A 16,959-nucleotide genomic window follows, 5' to 3' on the forward strand; every position below is an offset into this window, starting at 1 on the left:
TTCATCATCTTAGGGAAAGGCATTTTTTAACTGAAAAGGATGAAATAAAATATGACAGAAACCGAATTAATCAGAGGCAAGAAGCTGAGGGAAAATGTGCTAAAGGAAAAATGCACCTGTCTTTGAATGAGTTTCCTTGCCTGTCTTCTCTACATTCTGATGGCTTCATTTCTTCCTCATCTCACTGAGGCTCTGCTCTCCAATCCTTTTTCCTTTCTCTCTTGCCTGGCTGGAGAAAACTGCTGTGTGTTTCATTGTGGAGAGTCTGTTGGGTGTGTGCAGCTGTTCAAATGTGTGCATGAATGTGAAGACCAGAGTTGTGCATCAGGGTCCTTCTCTGTTCCTCTCTACCTTACTCTGTGAGGTAATGCCTCACACCTAGTTGGGAGCGCCTTGATTATGCTAGGCTGGCTGGTCAGCAAGCCCTTCCTGCAAGACCCTTCCTGCATGTCCCTACCTCTCCAGCGGTGGGATCAACATCTGTCTTTTTAAAATATAGATGCTGGGAATGTGAAGCAGATCGTCATGCTTGCACTCAGCCCTTTACTAACTGAGCCATATCTCTGGAAACCCCTCCATGTATTTCAGGAGCAGCTGTAGGAGGGAGAGTTTTGAGAGCGAGTGGACCCGAACGCCATATGTTATGAAAATTCTCTGAGGCATTTAAGAGAGAGGCTTGATTTGTTTTCAGACTTTAACTGACAATGTCTTTATTTTGGCAGGCATTTTCTGCTTGTCTGAATTTGAGTTTTGAAATCTTGAAGCACAGCTGAGTGTGGAATATGTTTGACTCCATTACTTAAGACGGGGTAGTTTGAAACCCCCACAGTGCACAAGGCAAGCCCTGGCTGTCCTTTTTCCTGTGGCATGTACAGTCGTGCTGGTGCTAAATCTGGGCTTCTGTGAGGGAACAGGGGTCAAAGAGCAGATCGGTGCTCCTCTTTCTGAGAGAGGCAGCTACAGCAATTCTGTCCTCTCAAATTTCGCCTCAAAATTCGCAGTCAGTTGAGAGCCCAAGGGCTTATTTTCGGATGAGGCTGAAGTGCATGCAATGATAACAGCCCAAACCTCGTCGTTCTCTCGGTTCTCCATGTACCATTGGCGGCCTTTGCAGTCTGGATCCAGCTGCCCCCTCCTCCCCTTAAGAGATGATCAGACAGCAGGGAAAGCAGACTTCCTACCAATGCGTCCTGAGCGCGTTCTCACACATGCTTTGCCGCGGCCGGCCATGGCTTCACTTAGTTGGTCTCATTTACTGTTGAAACTTTTTTTAAAATTCACTTCTTAATAAAAGGCTCTCTTGGATTAATACCCCCCCCCCCCCTTGCCAGTCAGCTACCACGAAAGCAGCTTCTTAGAAAAAACAGGGCAATTCAGTGTTAGATTTAGTTGCAAACACACAATGCAATAGTAATAATAACAAATTATTATCGAAAGCAGCTTCTTAGAGAAAACAGGGCAATTCAGTGTTAGATTTAGTTGCAAACACACAATGCAATAGTAATAATAACAAATTATTATTGAAATTCACATTAATGTATTTGGTCATTTTACCTTCATTTAGTTGTGTTGAGGCAGAATCTCCTATTGCAGGCTCACTGCAAACACGCCATGTAGTCCAGGAATGCTTAATGCCCCTGCTTCCACTTCTGTGGTGTTCTGAATGAGAATGCCCCCATAGGCACAAAGATTTGAATGCTTAGTCACTAGGAAGTGGAACAGTTTGGAAAAGATTAGAAGGATTCAGGGGTGTGGCCTTGCTGAAAGAGGAACTGTGTGGATGGGGGTGGACTTTGAGGTCTCAAAAGCCCATGCCAAACTCGCCCCATCTCTCTCCCTCCCCCACACCCCTGTCTCTCCCTCCCCCACACCCCTGTCTCTCCCTCCCCCACACCCCCTCCCTCTCCCTCCCCCACACCCCCTGTCTCTCCCTCCCCCACACCCCCTGTCTCTCCCTCCCCCACACCCCCTGTCTCTCCCTCCCCCACACCCCCTGTCTCTCCCTCCCCCACACCCCCTCCCTCTCCCTCCCCCACACCCCCTCCCTCTCCCTCCCCCACACCCCCTGTCTCTCCCTCCCCCACACCCCCTGTCTCTCCCTCCCCCACACCCCCTCCCTCTCCCTCCCCCACACCCCCTCTCTCTCCCTCCCCCACACCCCCTGTCTCTCCCTCCCCCACACCCCCTCCCTCTCCCTCCCCCACACCCCCTGTCTCTCCCTCCCCCACACCCCCTCCCTCTCCCTCCCCCACACCCCCTCTCTCTCCCTCCCCCACACCCCCTGTCTCTCCCTCCCCCACACCCCCTGTCTCTCCCTCCCCCACACCCCTGTCTCTCCCTCCCCCACACCCCCTGTCTCTCCCTCCCCCACACCCCTGTCTCTCCCTCCCCCACACCCCCTCCCTCTCCCTCCCCCACACCCCCTGTCTCTCCCTCCCCCACACCCCCTCCCTCTCCCTCCCCCACACCCCCTGTCTCTCCCTCCCCCACACCCCCTCCCTCTCCCTCCCCCACATCCCCTGTCTCTCCCTCCCCCACACCCCCTCTCTCTCCCTCCCCCACACCCCCTGTCTCTCCCTCCCCCACACCCCCTGTCTCTCCCTCCCCCACACCCCCTGTCTCTCCCTCCCCCACACCCCCTGTCTCTCCCTCCCCCACACCCCCTGTCTCTCCCTCCCCCACACCCCCTGTCTCTCCCTCCCCCACACCCCCTGTCTCTCCCTCCCCCACACCCCCTGTCTTTCCCTCCCCCACATCCCCCCTCTCTCTCCCTCCCCCACACCCCCTGTCTCTCCCTCCCCCACACCCCCTGTCTCTCCCTCCCCCACATCCCCCCTCTCTCTCCCTCCCCCACACCCCTGTCTCTCCCTCCCCCACACCCCTGTCTCTCCCTCCCCCACACCCCTGTCTCTCCCTCCCCCACACCCCCTCTCTCTCCCTCCCCCACACCCCCTCTCTCTCCCTCCCCCACACCCCCTCTCTCTCCCTCCCCCACACCCCTGTCTCTCCCTCCCCCACACCCCTGTCTCTCCCTCCCCCACACCCCTGTCTCTCCCTCCCCCACATCCCCCCTCTCTCTCCCTCCCCCACATCCCCTGTCTCTCCCTCCCCCACACCCCTGTCTCTCCCTCTCCCACATCCCCCCTCTCTGCCCGCTGCCTGCAGATCAGGACGTAAATCTCTCAGCTAATGTCCCATCACCATGCCTGTCAGCTGTCTGCCATAGCAAGCATGGAGTAACCTCTAAAACTATAAGCAAGCCCCTAATTGAATGCTTTTTAAAATAAGGCTTGCCTTGGCCATGGTGTCTCTTCATAGCAACAGGACAGTAACTCAGACACCTCCCCTAGCTGGACAGTGTGGGGAGGCACGTGTCCCACACCCCTGCAGTCTATGCAGTGCTGGGGATTGACTGCGGGACTCCGTGTTTGCCAGGGAAGCATTCTACCAACCAATATACATTTCCAACCATTTATGTTTTCAAAGCATGAATGACTTCATCATTTCTTAGATATTTGTCTTTTAGGAGACTGAAATTCTTAGATTCTCAGGTCTTGTAAATCCAGATGAGACATGAAGTCATTCAAGTCAGCACTTTTAGTTTGGAACTGGAACCGAGCAGGGCTGGGGTGGGGATCACTTAGGTGGGATACGGTGAGTACACATTTGTGAGAGATACTTGTCACTGCTGACGGGACCTGTACTTGACTCAGCCTTGGACTTAGCTCCCTGGTTATCTGCTTGGCTCACCCAGCTGTGGCCTAGAACCTTATTCCTACAGAGCGTAAATGCTTTGCCCAAGGTCATTGCCTGGTCCAAGACAGTTACCAACTTGAAATTTAAAAATGCTATCAGGCTTAAGGGAAACTTATGTTGCATCATTTGTGGCAGGACCATTTCCTTCTGTCAGCTGCTCATGAATTGTTAATTCCCTCCCACAAGGAGTCAGATGAACAGACTTCAGAGAACCTGCCTGAGCCCCAGTCCCTTCCTTCTCTGGCCCTGGGTGAACTTGAGCCAAGTTTAGAGGACACCGTCATTGACCTTGGACATCATGGTATGTGTTTGCGTCACCTCTCGGCAGGTCTCTGAGAGAAGCCCTCGATGGCTATGACTATCTGCCGTCACCCTCAAGGCTGGGCTGTGATGGAAGGGCCATTTTCTTTTCTGTCTCCATTGCCATAGTGAGGATGAGTTAGACATATCTGCTGAGAGACCTTCTGAGTGGGCTCAACAATTCTGTCATTAGCCTGAGTAAGATGTCCCCAAAGCTCCACTCCCCTCTTTCAGGAATAGCACCCCTGTCCCCAAGATCCATTCAAACTGAAGACACACACCCGGTGTGCTAGATCCACTATCCAGATACGCAAGCATGGCCAGAGAGTAAGAGTGCTCAGAGCTCTTATCCATCTGGAGGCGCTGCGTGTCATCTGGAGAGAAGCCCCTGGCTACCCGGTCCTTCTGGCTCTTCACTACCTTATCCATGAAACAGGAATTCCTCCTTTCATGGTTATTATCAAGAGAAAACAAGATTGGCCGTGGAAGTTCTTGTCCTTAGTGCCTAGTATGCTAAGAGCTAAAGAAAGAAACAGTTACAGAACTTCCCTTGAGGGTCCTTCCGAATGCATGCGTCTTCTTGGACTTGTTCATCAGTGTTCCTATTGCCTAGAATAACACACCAGGATATTATAAATATTCATGAACTTTTTCTTGAATGAATGAATGAATTTATTAATTAATGAGTAGGTGAAGAAGTTAATGAATGGTATATTGGTTTAAATTCTTAAGAAGCAAATGCCAAGACAAGACTGAAATGCATGACTTTTTTTGGCAGGGGGGATACTTGCATAAAAGGAAAAAGCTAGGAGAGGCTGGGAGAGCTGGTTGACTACAATCTAAGTCTTATTGCACTTAGGGGCGGTAGGGAGGCTTTAGTGGAAGTGTATTGTTCTAATCAGGAAGTCCTCAAGCCAAGTCAGCTGTTGGGTGCCTGCCTTCACATCACTGCTGTATCTTTAGCACCATCTGCTACCATGAGTGTCGATAGGCTATGAGAGCATGTGAGGTGGTTCCAAGCACAGCAGCTGAGCCACGCTGTCACTTGCACTCCCTGTAGTTGAGTTGACAAGGCTTCTCCTTCATGGCACAAAACAACAAGGCAGTGCTACTAGCATCTGTGCTACAGTGACGTAAACTCATTGGCAGTAGGTAGACTGGGCTGCTACTTGTTAACTGTTTCACCCTCTGAACACTAAAGAAGTGGAACTTGGATTGTGTCTTCATCTCAATCAAAGTTGCCCTTGAGGTCTTCCTGAACTAGTAGAGTATGGGTCACCTCCTTCAGCTAAATGGAGACTAGCACCTCATGTCCTTTAAGCTGCCAACGGCCAAGTTTGTGGCAATCCAAGCAAAAGTGATGGTGTAGGAGCCATCTTATAGTAGATATGATGACAAGGAATACTGATATCAGATAGATTGGTGGTATTTTTGTGATATTTTAATAATTGAAGAAAGTAGGAAGATCAACCATTCCAAGAGTTTTTTTTCCTTGAGTAGGAAGCTGAGAAAGGTAGTTCTTGTGTAGCAAGTGATGTAGGTGATGCCATGCTCAAGGGCGGAGTCATTGCTATGAGCAGGAGCCCAGCATAAGGTGGTAAAGTCTTGTCTGTGACGGAGCAGTGGGAGTCTGTTCTCCTGGTGTCAAAGGGAAAGGATTTCTTTAGATGTGTTTCTGAGAAGAGAAACCAGACATGCAGGCATTTGCTCGGGGAGTCACCTAACTCCTTCCGAGAGCCCTGTCTCTTCAGTCCCTCCCCAGCCGCAGCACTCGTAGGAGACAGCTGTGGCGTGGTGACTGAATGAGACTTCCTGAGGCAGAGCCTTTGCTGTGGATCTCTGTGCTAAGGCTGCAGAAGCCAAGGGACTCCGAAGCTAGCGCTGACCACAGAGCTTCTCTGACGGGAGAGGGCATCTCGCCGCCCTTCCCTCCTGGTTTGGTTTGTTTCTGTGGTGGGCAGCATACTGACTGATCAGCCCGGCTGCAGGTAGTCAGCCTCTCTCCCCCAATCTCCCCTCATGCTCACTCTCCACCATAAGCTAGAAAATTCAAAACAGAACGAGCACATAGTAGCCCCAGTGGGTCAGATGCCTTAGAAAAGACTTTGAACAGCTCCCTTATCTTTCTACAAATTCATATTTTTGTCATTATTTTCTCTTAAACATTAAATTGAAAAGAAAACTTAGAAATATGTAACGTTTAGGGTTGACAGTTCATTAGTGTGGTAAGCAACTGAAATTATTGGCAAAGCACTTTAGGTAATGGTGACGTTTTTAAATAGGGTACTTGAATTTCTTGATGAACTCTGAAGTGGTCAACTAGTTTGCTGTGTGTGTGTGTGTGTGTGTGTGTGTGTGTGTGTGTGTGTATGTGTGTATATGTGTGTGTGTGTATGTGTGTGTGTGTATAATTCAATACCATGCTTTCAGCACCTAAAGGAACCATTGCTATCTAGTATGTACATATAAACTTATGCAGTCAAATTTTAAAGCTCCTATGCCAATAATTTAATTAGTTTTTTATGATGAACTAGAAAATTCCCCTGGGAAGTGTGGAGTTAGCTATAGAACAGGAAGACAGGATAAAATATTAGTTACATTTGATATGCACTGATTTGCATAGAGCTGATTTAATCTAGTTAGTCATGGATTACCATTAATATCAAATGAGAAAACACAGTGGGAATGGTAAGGAACTCACCCTATGTAATTCCTCATTTGTGGTACTGATGACTTCTTGAACATTAATTTTTAAATGATTTTTATTTTTACTTTTTGAAATTATAATTGCATCATTTCTCGATTTCCTTTCTTCCCTCCAAATCCTTGTACATGTACGTCATCCCCTTGTTCTCTTTCAAATTCATGGCCTCTATTTTTTAATTATTGTTGTTGTTGTAGTGTGTGTGTGTGTGTGTGTTCCTAAATAAACAAATGCAACCTGCTCAGTGTATATAATGTTGCTTTATGTGTTCCAGGCTGACCATTTGCTACTGCGTAGACTGTTTCTCATTCTCGGTATTTCCTGCTTGCCCATGGGTTTTAGTCTAGGGTTGAGACCTCAGTCTCATGAGCTTCTGCCTTCCACACCTAGAAATGTTAGAGGCTACACCTATGAGGCCTCATCAACATGGCCACCTAGACATGACCTGTGGGGCACAAGCAGTCATGCTAATGTACCCGTTAAGTTTTGCCAGGCTCTCTCCTGTACTTTAGCCCGTTTTTCTGCAACTAGTGCTGAATTTCAGAGCAGTGATTCTTGAAAATTGGAATATCCTGACACACGAACCTGGGCTCACCCAGGGCAATGACTACTTAAACCAATGGTTCTCAACCTGTAGGTCACGACCCATCTGGCAAAACTCCATCTCCACGATTCCTTACGTTATGACCCATAACAGTAGCAAAATTACAGTTATGAAGTGGCAATGAGAATAATTTCTCTTGGGGGGAGGTCACTACATCATGAGGAACTGTATTAAGGAGTTGCAGCATTAAGAAGGTTGAGAGCCACTGCCTTAAGCCAGTCTTTGAGGTATGGAGGCTGCCCATGCCCAGTCTAAGCCAATGTAACCTGTTCATTTCCTTACCAGTCACTCCTCCAGCAAATCCCAAACCTTCTTTCAGTGTTTGGGTAAAACTCTGACCTCGTGGGGTCCTATTCTCTGTAGGAAATCGTCAGGTCCTTTCCTCTTCTAAGAATACGGGCAGAGGCCTCTTCTGTTGCGGTGTGAGTGTCAGATATTCCCATAGGCTGGTGCGTTTGGACACTTGGTCTCCAGCTGCTGGCTGGTGCGGTGCTGGGGAAGGTTGTGGACCCTGTGGGAGGTAGAACCTGGCTGGAGGAAGCGAGTCACTGGGCACAGGCAGCTCATGGGGTTTTATGGCCCAGCTCCAATTCCCAAACACGTTTTGCTTCCTGACTGCAGATACAATGTGACCAGCTGTCCTGGGTTCCTGCTGCCACCTTCCTTGCCATGCCTTCTTTAAGATGAATTTTAGATGTTCATGGGGGACCTTCAAGACTGAAGTCTCAAGAACATTAACTCTCTGAGTCATGACAAGACACATGGATACGTGGACTAGAATGTTCCATTCTAGAGATGTTCCTGAGACATATGTAGGAAGATGTGGAGAGGCAGATGCTGGTGGAATACGGGTTACTTCACAGAGGTTGTTTAGGTTCACTGCAGCTACAGTTAAAGCGTCCAGTGTTCAAGGCCATGTTCTAGCATGCGTGGAAAGACAGGCCAAGTGACCCTTCCTATGGCTATCAGGCCTCATGTGATGTCAACCTAAAATCATCAACTGCATCTGGTACATTTTGAGATGGGACATCTCTGATCCCTTCGTGGGCTTCTTTATGACTGATGATGCCATCTCTTTCTTTTAACTAGCCAAGAGGAAACCAGGTGATTTGAACTGAAGCACGATGTTTTCACATTTTACTCTTTATAACGACACACTGACTCAGCAGTTCCACTCAGAGCTGCTGGAGAGAAATGGAAGCAGACAGACCTCCCAAGAGGAGGAAATGGAGTGTCCTCAGCTCCACTCACAAGCACTGGAACACACACAAATCCAACTTCCGTCAGCAAGGGATGGGGGGTGTGGTCCTTGGATGTTAAAAGTGACATTTCCTAAAACAGGAAATGTGGATACATCTAAAACAATATTTTAAGTGAAGACACATCACATGAGTGAGTTTAGAAGGAAAAGCTCCATTTTCATTAAAGCTAAACCTCAAAGAAACAAATATCCAAATGAAAGATTTCAATCGGAGCAATAGAAACATTATAATTTCTTTTCTTAATTAATTAATATTAATTAATTAAAATTTTATTCACTTCACATCCTGGTCCTAGCCCCATCCCTCCTCTCTTCTCAGTCTCACCCTTCCTCCCTCTCCCCTTCTTCCACTATTCCTCAGAAAAGGGAAGATGCCCCCTTCGCACCCACCCCAGCTCGTTCAGTCACATCAGGACTGCGCATGCTCTCTTCCCCTGTGGCCTGGCAAGGCAACCCTGCCACGGGGGCATGATCAAAAGCTGGCATCAGAGCCCATGTCAGAGACAGCCCCTTTCCTCCTTACTAGAGAACCCACCTGAGCTGCCCACTGGCTACATCTGTGTAGGGGGCCTAGGTCCAGTCCATGCATGGTCCTTGGTTGGTGCTTCAGTCTCAGCAGGCCCCTCTGGGCCCCGGCCAGTTGGTTCTGTTGGTCTTCTCACGGAGCTCCTGTCACCTCCAGGTCCTTTTCTCCTTCCCCCCACTTTTTCACGAGACTCCCTGTGCATCGCCCAATGGAGAAGGGCTCATCCCATTTTGGGTGCTGCCATCCCTGGGCTGGGTTCACTAAAAAAGCAGGCTGAGTTTGCTGTTTTAAGAAAAGTATATGGTCTGAAAGGCTTATGAAAATGTAGGAACAGACTGTGTAGTTAATGGCCTTTCCAGTTCTGAGTCTATACTGCCCTAGTGTGTTAAAAATTAAAATATAGTTTGATTCATAGTGTATGAATCAAAACATGAACTGACTTCCTGTATTAAAAACAATGATTGGGAATTTGCTTGGTAACAATGCCCAGTCCTTTTAGTTACTAAAAGACCAGTGATGACATATTTTCCCTTAGTTTACAAATTCAGTAGTAGCAATTGAGATGCACACTTAAAATGGGGCTCTTGCATCAGGCTTCAAGATGCATATTGAAATGGGACCTAAAATCCCACTCTCTGTACACGTAGGTATTAGCAACTTTAGTTCTGTACCAACAGAACTCATTAGAAAAATGGTATTGAAGCACTAGTGGAGCTTTGTTACTTAAAGAAAAATACATGGACATATACATACACCTAAAAATTTATAGACTATCAAAGTGTATTCAGAGGTTGCAGGTGATATTTACAACCTATGCCATGAAAGTTGCCTGAATAATTCATGGTGTGAACTAAGCATTCAATTTTTTTTAGACCTACCTAAGTAGAAATCTTTGATATAGCTAGTTCTATCTCTAGCCAAATTAATGTTACAAATACTAAAATCTCTTTTCAGGTTATTGCCAGGCATTTTATGAAGTCTTATTAGCAAGGAAACCAAAAACATGTTAACTTACATTTATGATACCCACTTAGCAGTCACAAACCAAAAAGCCCACTTCAGTTTGATGACACAGTATTCAATCTGTTAATAGCAGTAGCTTGACAGTGAGTGCACGCTGCCTGAATATGTTAGCACAATTAAAAACTACTCTGCCATCCAACAATTAGGTGTGGTTAGAGATGACTACCACTGTAGCCTAGTGAACTTGTAAGGGGGAAACTGCACCTTTATCCAACACTCCAAATAGGTTTTAATGGAAGGTGTTAGCTTTTAAAACATGCTATGATAATGTATTTGTCAATTCTACATCTTGTACAAAGGAAAACAATCAAGAAACTCAAGGAAAAAAGAGAAGTTTCCCTGGTGTGCTTTTAAAACAGGTTGTGTTCTGAAACACAGAGAGGATCTCCGGCGTATTCGTAGCAGACCTCTGCATGCTCTTTCTGTATAAACAAAACCGCTGGTATGAAATGACAAAGAAAGAAAGAGACGGGGATGGGAAGAGAAGAGAAGAGAGAGAAGAGAGCTGGTCGGGCAAGCCGTGAGGAGCAAGTCAGGAAGCAGCAGCACTCCTCTATAACCTCTGCGTCAGCTCCTGCCTCCGGGTTCCTGTCATGTTTGGGTTCCTGTGCTGACTTCCTCCAGTGATGGACCCTTCCCTCCCTAACTTGTTTTGGTCATGGTGTTTCATCACAGCAGCAGAAACCTTAACTAAGACATCAAGCATAGAAGAGGGAAAAGCCGAGTTCTGGGTGTGGCGGAACAGGCCTTTAACCTCAGCACTCAGGTGTAGGTAGGGGATCAGGGGTTGAAAGTCAGTCTGGGATATGTATTGAGTCTGAGGGGTAGACGGAGCCACATGAGACCCAGCCTCCAAAAGTTAAAAAAAAAAAAGATAGACCAGATTGCAAACCCAGCCCCTTGATAGAGAAGCCAATGAGATGCCTGCTCAGAAAATAATAGCAAGTAGGGGGTCACTTATGCGTTCCTAGGTCTTCCTCGTTATTCTAAAGCTTCGCTGTCCTCAAGCATGATTTGGGAATGTTGATGGTAGGTGTACTGATATTTGCCACCTATTTCATTGGGTTACATGCGTGTTTATTATAATGTTTCTTCCTACTGTAATAACTTCCAGGAGTGAAGGCCCCTGCAGTCATTCACTGAATCTAATACTGAATTTGTAAAAATGTGTATTCGCTACGCTGAAGTATATTTAATAACATAGAGTGTTTCCTCTGCATGATCAGTCTCTAACTAAAAATTAAAAATTATATCCAATTTGAAAAACTAAAGTGGGTACAGACTGACACTTCCCTAGCCAGCAACTTTGGTGTCATGTCCTAAGAAAGAGTCACAGCAATAGGCCAGGTGAGCCCAGGTTATCGGCATTCACAGGAAAGCAGCACCCGTGGGCTTCTGGAAGTAACTTGGTTCTCAGCTGAGAAGCTGTGATCCTCCTCTTAGCAAAATAAAAGTAAAACATAGTCGTTAAACTAAAGGCCACACTGCTGGAGAAAGGAACGCCCTTGCCTTGTCTGGCTCACCCTGGCTTGAGTTTAGAATGAACCAGTTAAACAGAAATTTAAACACTATCCACTGCATCTTTTACAGTTGGGTGGACTTATGTTTGATGGTAAAATCTTATGTGACATGCATTGCAATGGCCTGGACAGACCACAGCATTCTCCGTCAGTGGATGCATTCACTCCCCATGCATACACAGTCCATAGCTCTACCTGGAGAGTACATTATGATGCTCCACAGGACTCAGGAATGAGACCAAGTTAGACTGTGTGTCTTAACTTTCCTATGTGCCACATGTGCCAGTGCTCTGATTTTCAATAAGATGGTTACTCTGATTATCATTTTTTTTTATCATTGCCATGGAATTATTGATACCAACCTCATCAGTTTACTATGAGTATCAAATGAGGTGGGGTGTACTAACAGGCAACTGCAGCCCCTGCCTCCGGTGACTGGGGGATGCTTTTACTCAGCTAGACACAGATGGCTTGGTGGTGCTTACTGCCTCTTGTCGGCCTGCTGGAATCCAAGCCATCCTTTAATCTTGTCTCAGAAGCATTCCTTCTTGCTTTAGCCTGTTCTGATACCTGTGCTCAGGGCTCCTTGCCTGTTGCCCATGAGTTTGTTCTCCTTAGAACTTGCTTCCTGTTACTTCAGAGCAGCAGGTCCTGTACCTGAGTCTGCACCTGAGTCATGCCCTAACTTGAGTTCTAGAGCGGAAATGTCTTTCCTAACAAACCTTTTGAATACCACTTCTTAAAGATGTACGTTTCATTATATTGCAATGACAACTTTGTGCTGATTTTTCTTATTCTTGTGCATGATATGCGTATGCAATGAAATAGGATCCTATCTACTCCCCTCCCTTGGTCTACCTTTAAGTCCAATCAGAACTCCCCGTATGTGTATGAACACAAGGCTATCCCCTGGAGCATGTGAAACATACTGGTAGCCACACATTTATAAAAACCGCCATCAATTGTCAGCTGCTCCTCAGTAAGGGATAAGGGGGTCTCGAGAGCACCTCCCTCATCTATGACAGAATTTTGGCTGGCTTGGTCTTGTGCAAATAACCACAGCTCTTGTGAGTTCATGAGTGTGACAGTCGTGCTATGCTCCCCCTCCCCACCAACCAACTGTTCTCTTTCCGTGATGTTCCCAGATCCTTGCTGTGGGAGTGGTGAGAAAGATGTGTTTGAGCAGTTGCGCATCTCAGCATCGGCTACTGCCCCCTGTAGAAAGGAGCTCCTCTGAGCAGTGTTGAGGGCAGCCTTGGTCCATGGCTATGAATGCAGAGTTTAGAAGGCAATTAGACAACGTGAGCATTGAGCAAAATAACAATCGCAGGTCCTACTTAGGCCCTCCAGTCTCCCTAACCATGGGCTTTTGTCTAGGAGTCAAGTACCAGACATGAAATTCGTCCTGTGGAGCAGGCCTCAGATCAAGCCAGAGGCCTGGATGTTGGACGTGTAGCACCTCTGACTGAAGAATTGACCCCTGTCCTTTTCAAAGTTCTCAGTCAGCAACATGTTGTGAGAGCAGCACAAATGCACTAAGACTGAAATAAAACTTGTGTTGGCAACTTGCTTCACAGAGGTGGGAGAGCAGTTGCTCAATCAGTCTTCACTGGGAGTGCTCTTAGAACCTGGGCTGTGTGACTATGGAAGCCAATCCAGAGTTGTGACAAGGACAGTGTGTCTGTGTGCATGTGGAATTTGACTAGTTGAGTCTCATGGTATTTCAGAGTGGAAATACAGCATTGTTTTAAATGTATTCATTCTATAGTATAGGAATAGATTTTTAAATTTGTTATCAAATTAGTAATGGGTCTTGCACTCAAATTTATGTTTAATTTTTATTGCTAGTAGTTTGATGTTCATGTATAATATTCTTACTAGAAAACGGAGGAGGGAGTTTGTATTTTTGGTTCCCCTTTGTGTTACATAGCTGTTTCCTCTGGATTGGAACAGTCATTCCTGGAGGGGAGGGTGAAATTCAGGACAGCCCCTCCTGAAGGGAGGAGACTGTGCAGCACTGTAGCTGACTTCCAGCTGTGCAGAGAACTCAGTGATGCAGACTTACAGTTGTCACCCACATTAGGGTGGGCCTTCTGCTGAGGAAGCTGCCAGAATCACCATGCTCTTGTAAGTTCACTGGTTCAGCAACCCAGGCTTGGTTGGAGTTGTTTCTTGGTCTGTCCTTGGCCTCTCTAATTGGAGTAAATAGACATTTCTTTCTGTATGCCAGAAGAAGTATTACAGCTTGTGGTTAGACCTAATTACAGTAAAATCAGCAAAACACATCCATGATTAAGTCGTATAAGGCCAGTTTTTCAGTCATACAGACATCTTATGATGAAATAAAACTGCCTGACTTCTTTATGTAACTAGATCTCACAAGTGTAGTGACTAGAACAGCTTGTCTTTTTAGTCTTCAAAACGGTCTTATTAAGCCTGAAAATCAATAAAATAAAATAAAATAAAATAAATAAAAATAAAAATAAAAAATTCACTATATGTGAAACATTTAATAAAGTCCTTAAATATCTTAATTCAGTCCTTGATATATAGAATATTCTATATTATCCCCATAAAACGCTTTGCCAAAACTACTGGTGGACAGATATATATATATATATATATATATATATATATATATATATATATATATATATATGGGTAAAATTTATAGTCTAGCTCCCTCTTTATTTCTACCAGCTAGAAAAGAAGCTATTAGGGTAGGGGCCATAGGATGGGGACCAAAGGTGTCCACGCTCTCATCCTTGGATCTGTAAATATGAAGTTACATGACAGAGGCTGTGAATTAAGGTTGCAAATGGAACTAAGGTTTTGAGTCAGCTGAGTTCAAGGTGGGAGACTATTCTGATTCACAGAACAGCCTTGGTGTCATCATAAGAGTTCTTAGACAGGAAAGGGGGATCTGAAGAGATGATGGTTCCATGGTTAAGAACACTGGCAGCTCTCCCAGAAAACAGAGTTCAGTTTCCAGCACCCACACAGTGGCTTGCGACCTCCATAATTCCAGCTCCAGCGGATTCGACAACCTGTTCTGGCCTCTGCGGGTACTGTGCTCATATGCATACTTGTGAGGAAGGCAAAGGGGAGGAAAGTCAGAGGTGGGGTGGGAGGACTTAGCTGCCATCGTTGCTTGGGAAGGTGCAGGAAAAGGCAGCAGGTTGAGGGAAATAGGTGACATCTTGAAAGAGGAAAATGACAAGAAAACGGACTCTCATGTGGAATCTCCACCAAGGAAGTATCTTCGCCCAGAAATCTATGTCAGATTTTTGCTCTGTCCAGGTGTGAGGTAACAATTTTGTGTTATTTTGTAAGTCACTAAGACTAACACTCATAGAAAAGTAATATAGCTGTACTGGATTATATCTCTTTCCATCCGAGCAGCCATAGCCACCATATTGATTTGTATTCTCTCTCTCTCTCTCTCTCTCTCTCTCTCTCTCTCTCTCTCTCTCTCTGTGTGTGTGTGTGTGTGTGTGTGTGTGTGTGTGTGTGTGTATGTAAAGTGATGTATTTTGCTTAGTTTTTAGGTCAGACATCCATTTACATGTTTCTGATAGGCAATCAAAAATTTGTCTCCCAAGCCATGCGTCTTTTCTGTCCTGTCCTGTGACAGTGGACAGCCCCTCCATCCCACATACTATTTGCTGTAGGTAGGAACGCCCCTCTTTATTGATCACCTGTCAAGCTCATGGGGTTTGGAAGTAAAATAGAACAATTTTTACAAAAGGGGTAGGAAATAGCAATTTTCGGCAAGGCACTATGGGAACAGCATCTAATGACTTTGTCACTATGACTGACAGCACTTTCTATCAACTCTCTCTTATTTTTAAAATAACTCTCAAAACATAAGAATCGGAGACCTTCGAAGGGACCCAGCGTAATTGTCAAGTGTCACAGGAGCAGTCTGTGTGTGAACGGCGTCGTGAACTTGAGCTATTCTACAGTCGGCCTGGCTTTCCTCTGTTAGCTGCGGGGAAGCACGCCTGTGAGATTGCCAGCGTTGGAAGCTCAGCTGTGGCACAATCCCCGAGCTTGCAAGGTCTGCCCTTCTGAACCCCATCTTGTTGTTCTGCGAATTAGGGCCTGCAGGTGGCAATATGCTCATACCAGCATACAGTGTCCGGCACTGTGGTAGCTTTCACCTTCCCCTCCTAACCCCTTTGGCACATCTTTCTCTTGTCCTGCCTCTTTTAACTTTTTAACTGGGGTGGGGGGTTATCACTATTAACAACTGGCCAGCAAAGCAGGTATTTTAGGTGAGTTTAGGATGTCTACAATCACATTTTGTGCTTGAATGTTTGGGGTTATAGAGATCAAAATGGTTTACCCTTTTTGTAGCCAGAATTAATTTTCTCCTCTTAGTTTAGGAAAAAGGAATGAATTTAACCCCTCTGCCAGCTGCATTTAGTGTGACCTGTTTTTCTTGTTTCAAGTAGCATAGAATCCCCACCCTCTGCTCTCAACCTTTCCACGGCTTCCTTTTCAGATATAATTTGACAACTTTTTACAACAGATGCCTATGAAGTTATGGTCTTTAGCTATGTACTTAGCATCCTTTTATTTTTGAGATTATAGTTTGGGGTAAGACCAGCCTTTGTGTGTTCACAGCACTTTGAATGAGAAAATTTAGAGGCATCCCTGATAGAATTAAACATTTCTTTTAAATCTTTTACTTGGCTGGGGGTTGTGGCACAGATGAAATCCCAGCACTTTGGGGGTGGAGCGGGAGGATTTCAAGTTCAAGGCCCATCTGGGATATGTAGACACTTGTATAGAATGGAGGAAGGGAGGGGGGGCAAGGAGGAAGGCCCCATTAGTTCTGTATCTAAAGTGAAGAATAAGTCAATGTTCTGACTGATGACATGTTTACAAGTCACATTCTTACCTGTCGCTGAGAACTTTGTTGTTCTTTGAAGCTACGATGATATCATTGCTTGCTTCATACCCCTACACCCCTACAACCACTGTGTTCTAAGTTCAAAATTCCATTAACAACTCATCATAGTAAAATCGTGTATCTTCCTTTGCATCAGCCATGTCTGTTGATTTTTCATGCTGGCAGTATCTGTTGGTTTCAACTCTCAGGGTGGTACTCCTGAGCAGGGTTCAGAGACAGGAGCCTGACACAGCAGATCAGCTGGTGGCTGTCAGCTAGTCCTTTGCACCTGAGACATGAGAGCGCGGCCCCTCATGCATCTTTCTGAGTTCCCTGGGCAATGCTTCTTCTCCCCCCCCCCCACAGAG

The 16,959-nt window shown here is 46.0% G+C and overlaps 1 protein-coding gene across 1 annotated transcript in view; it reads left to right on the top strand.

Annotated features, from left to right (window-relative positions):
- The window catches only part of NEK11 (NIMA related kinase 11), a 205,745-nt gene that overhangs the window by 85,642 nt on the left and 103,144 nt on the right, over positions 1 to 16,959 (top strand). Inside the window, exon 12 of the mRNA XM_084754389.1 lies at positions 3,943 to 4,057. Coding sequence (XP_084610515.1) covers positions 3,943 to 4,057 — 115 coding nt within the window. The remainder of the gene's footprint in view (positions 1 to 3,942; positions 4,058 to 16,959) is intronic.

The sequence above is a fragment of the Acomys minous genome (assembly GCF_964271855.1).
Source record: "Acomys minous genome assembly, chromosome: 13".
Taxonomy (NCBI): Eukaryota; Metazoa; Chordata; class Mammalia; order Rodentia; family Muridae; genus Acomys; species Acomys minous.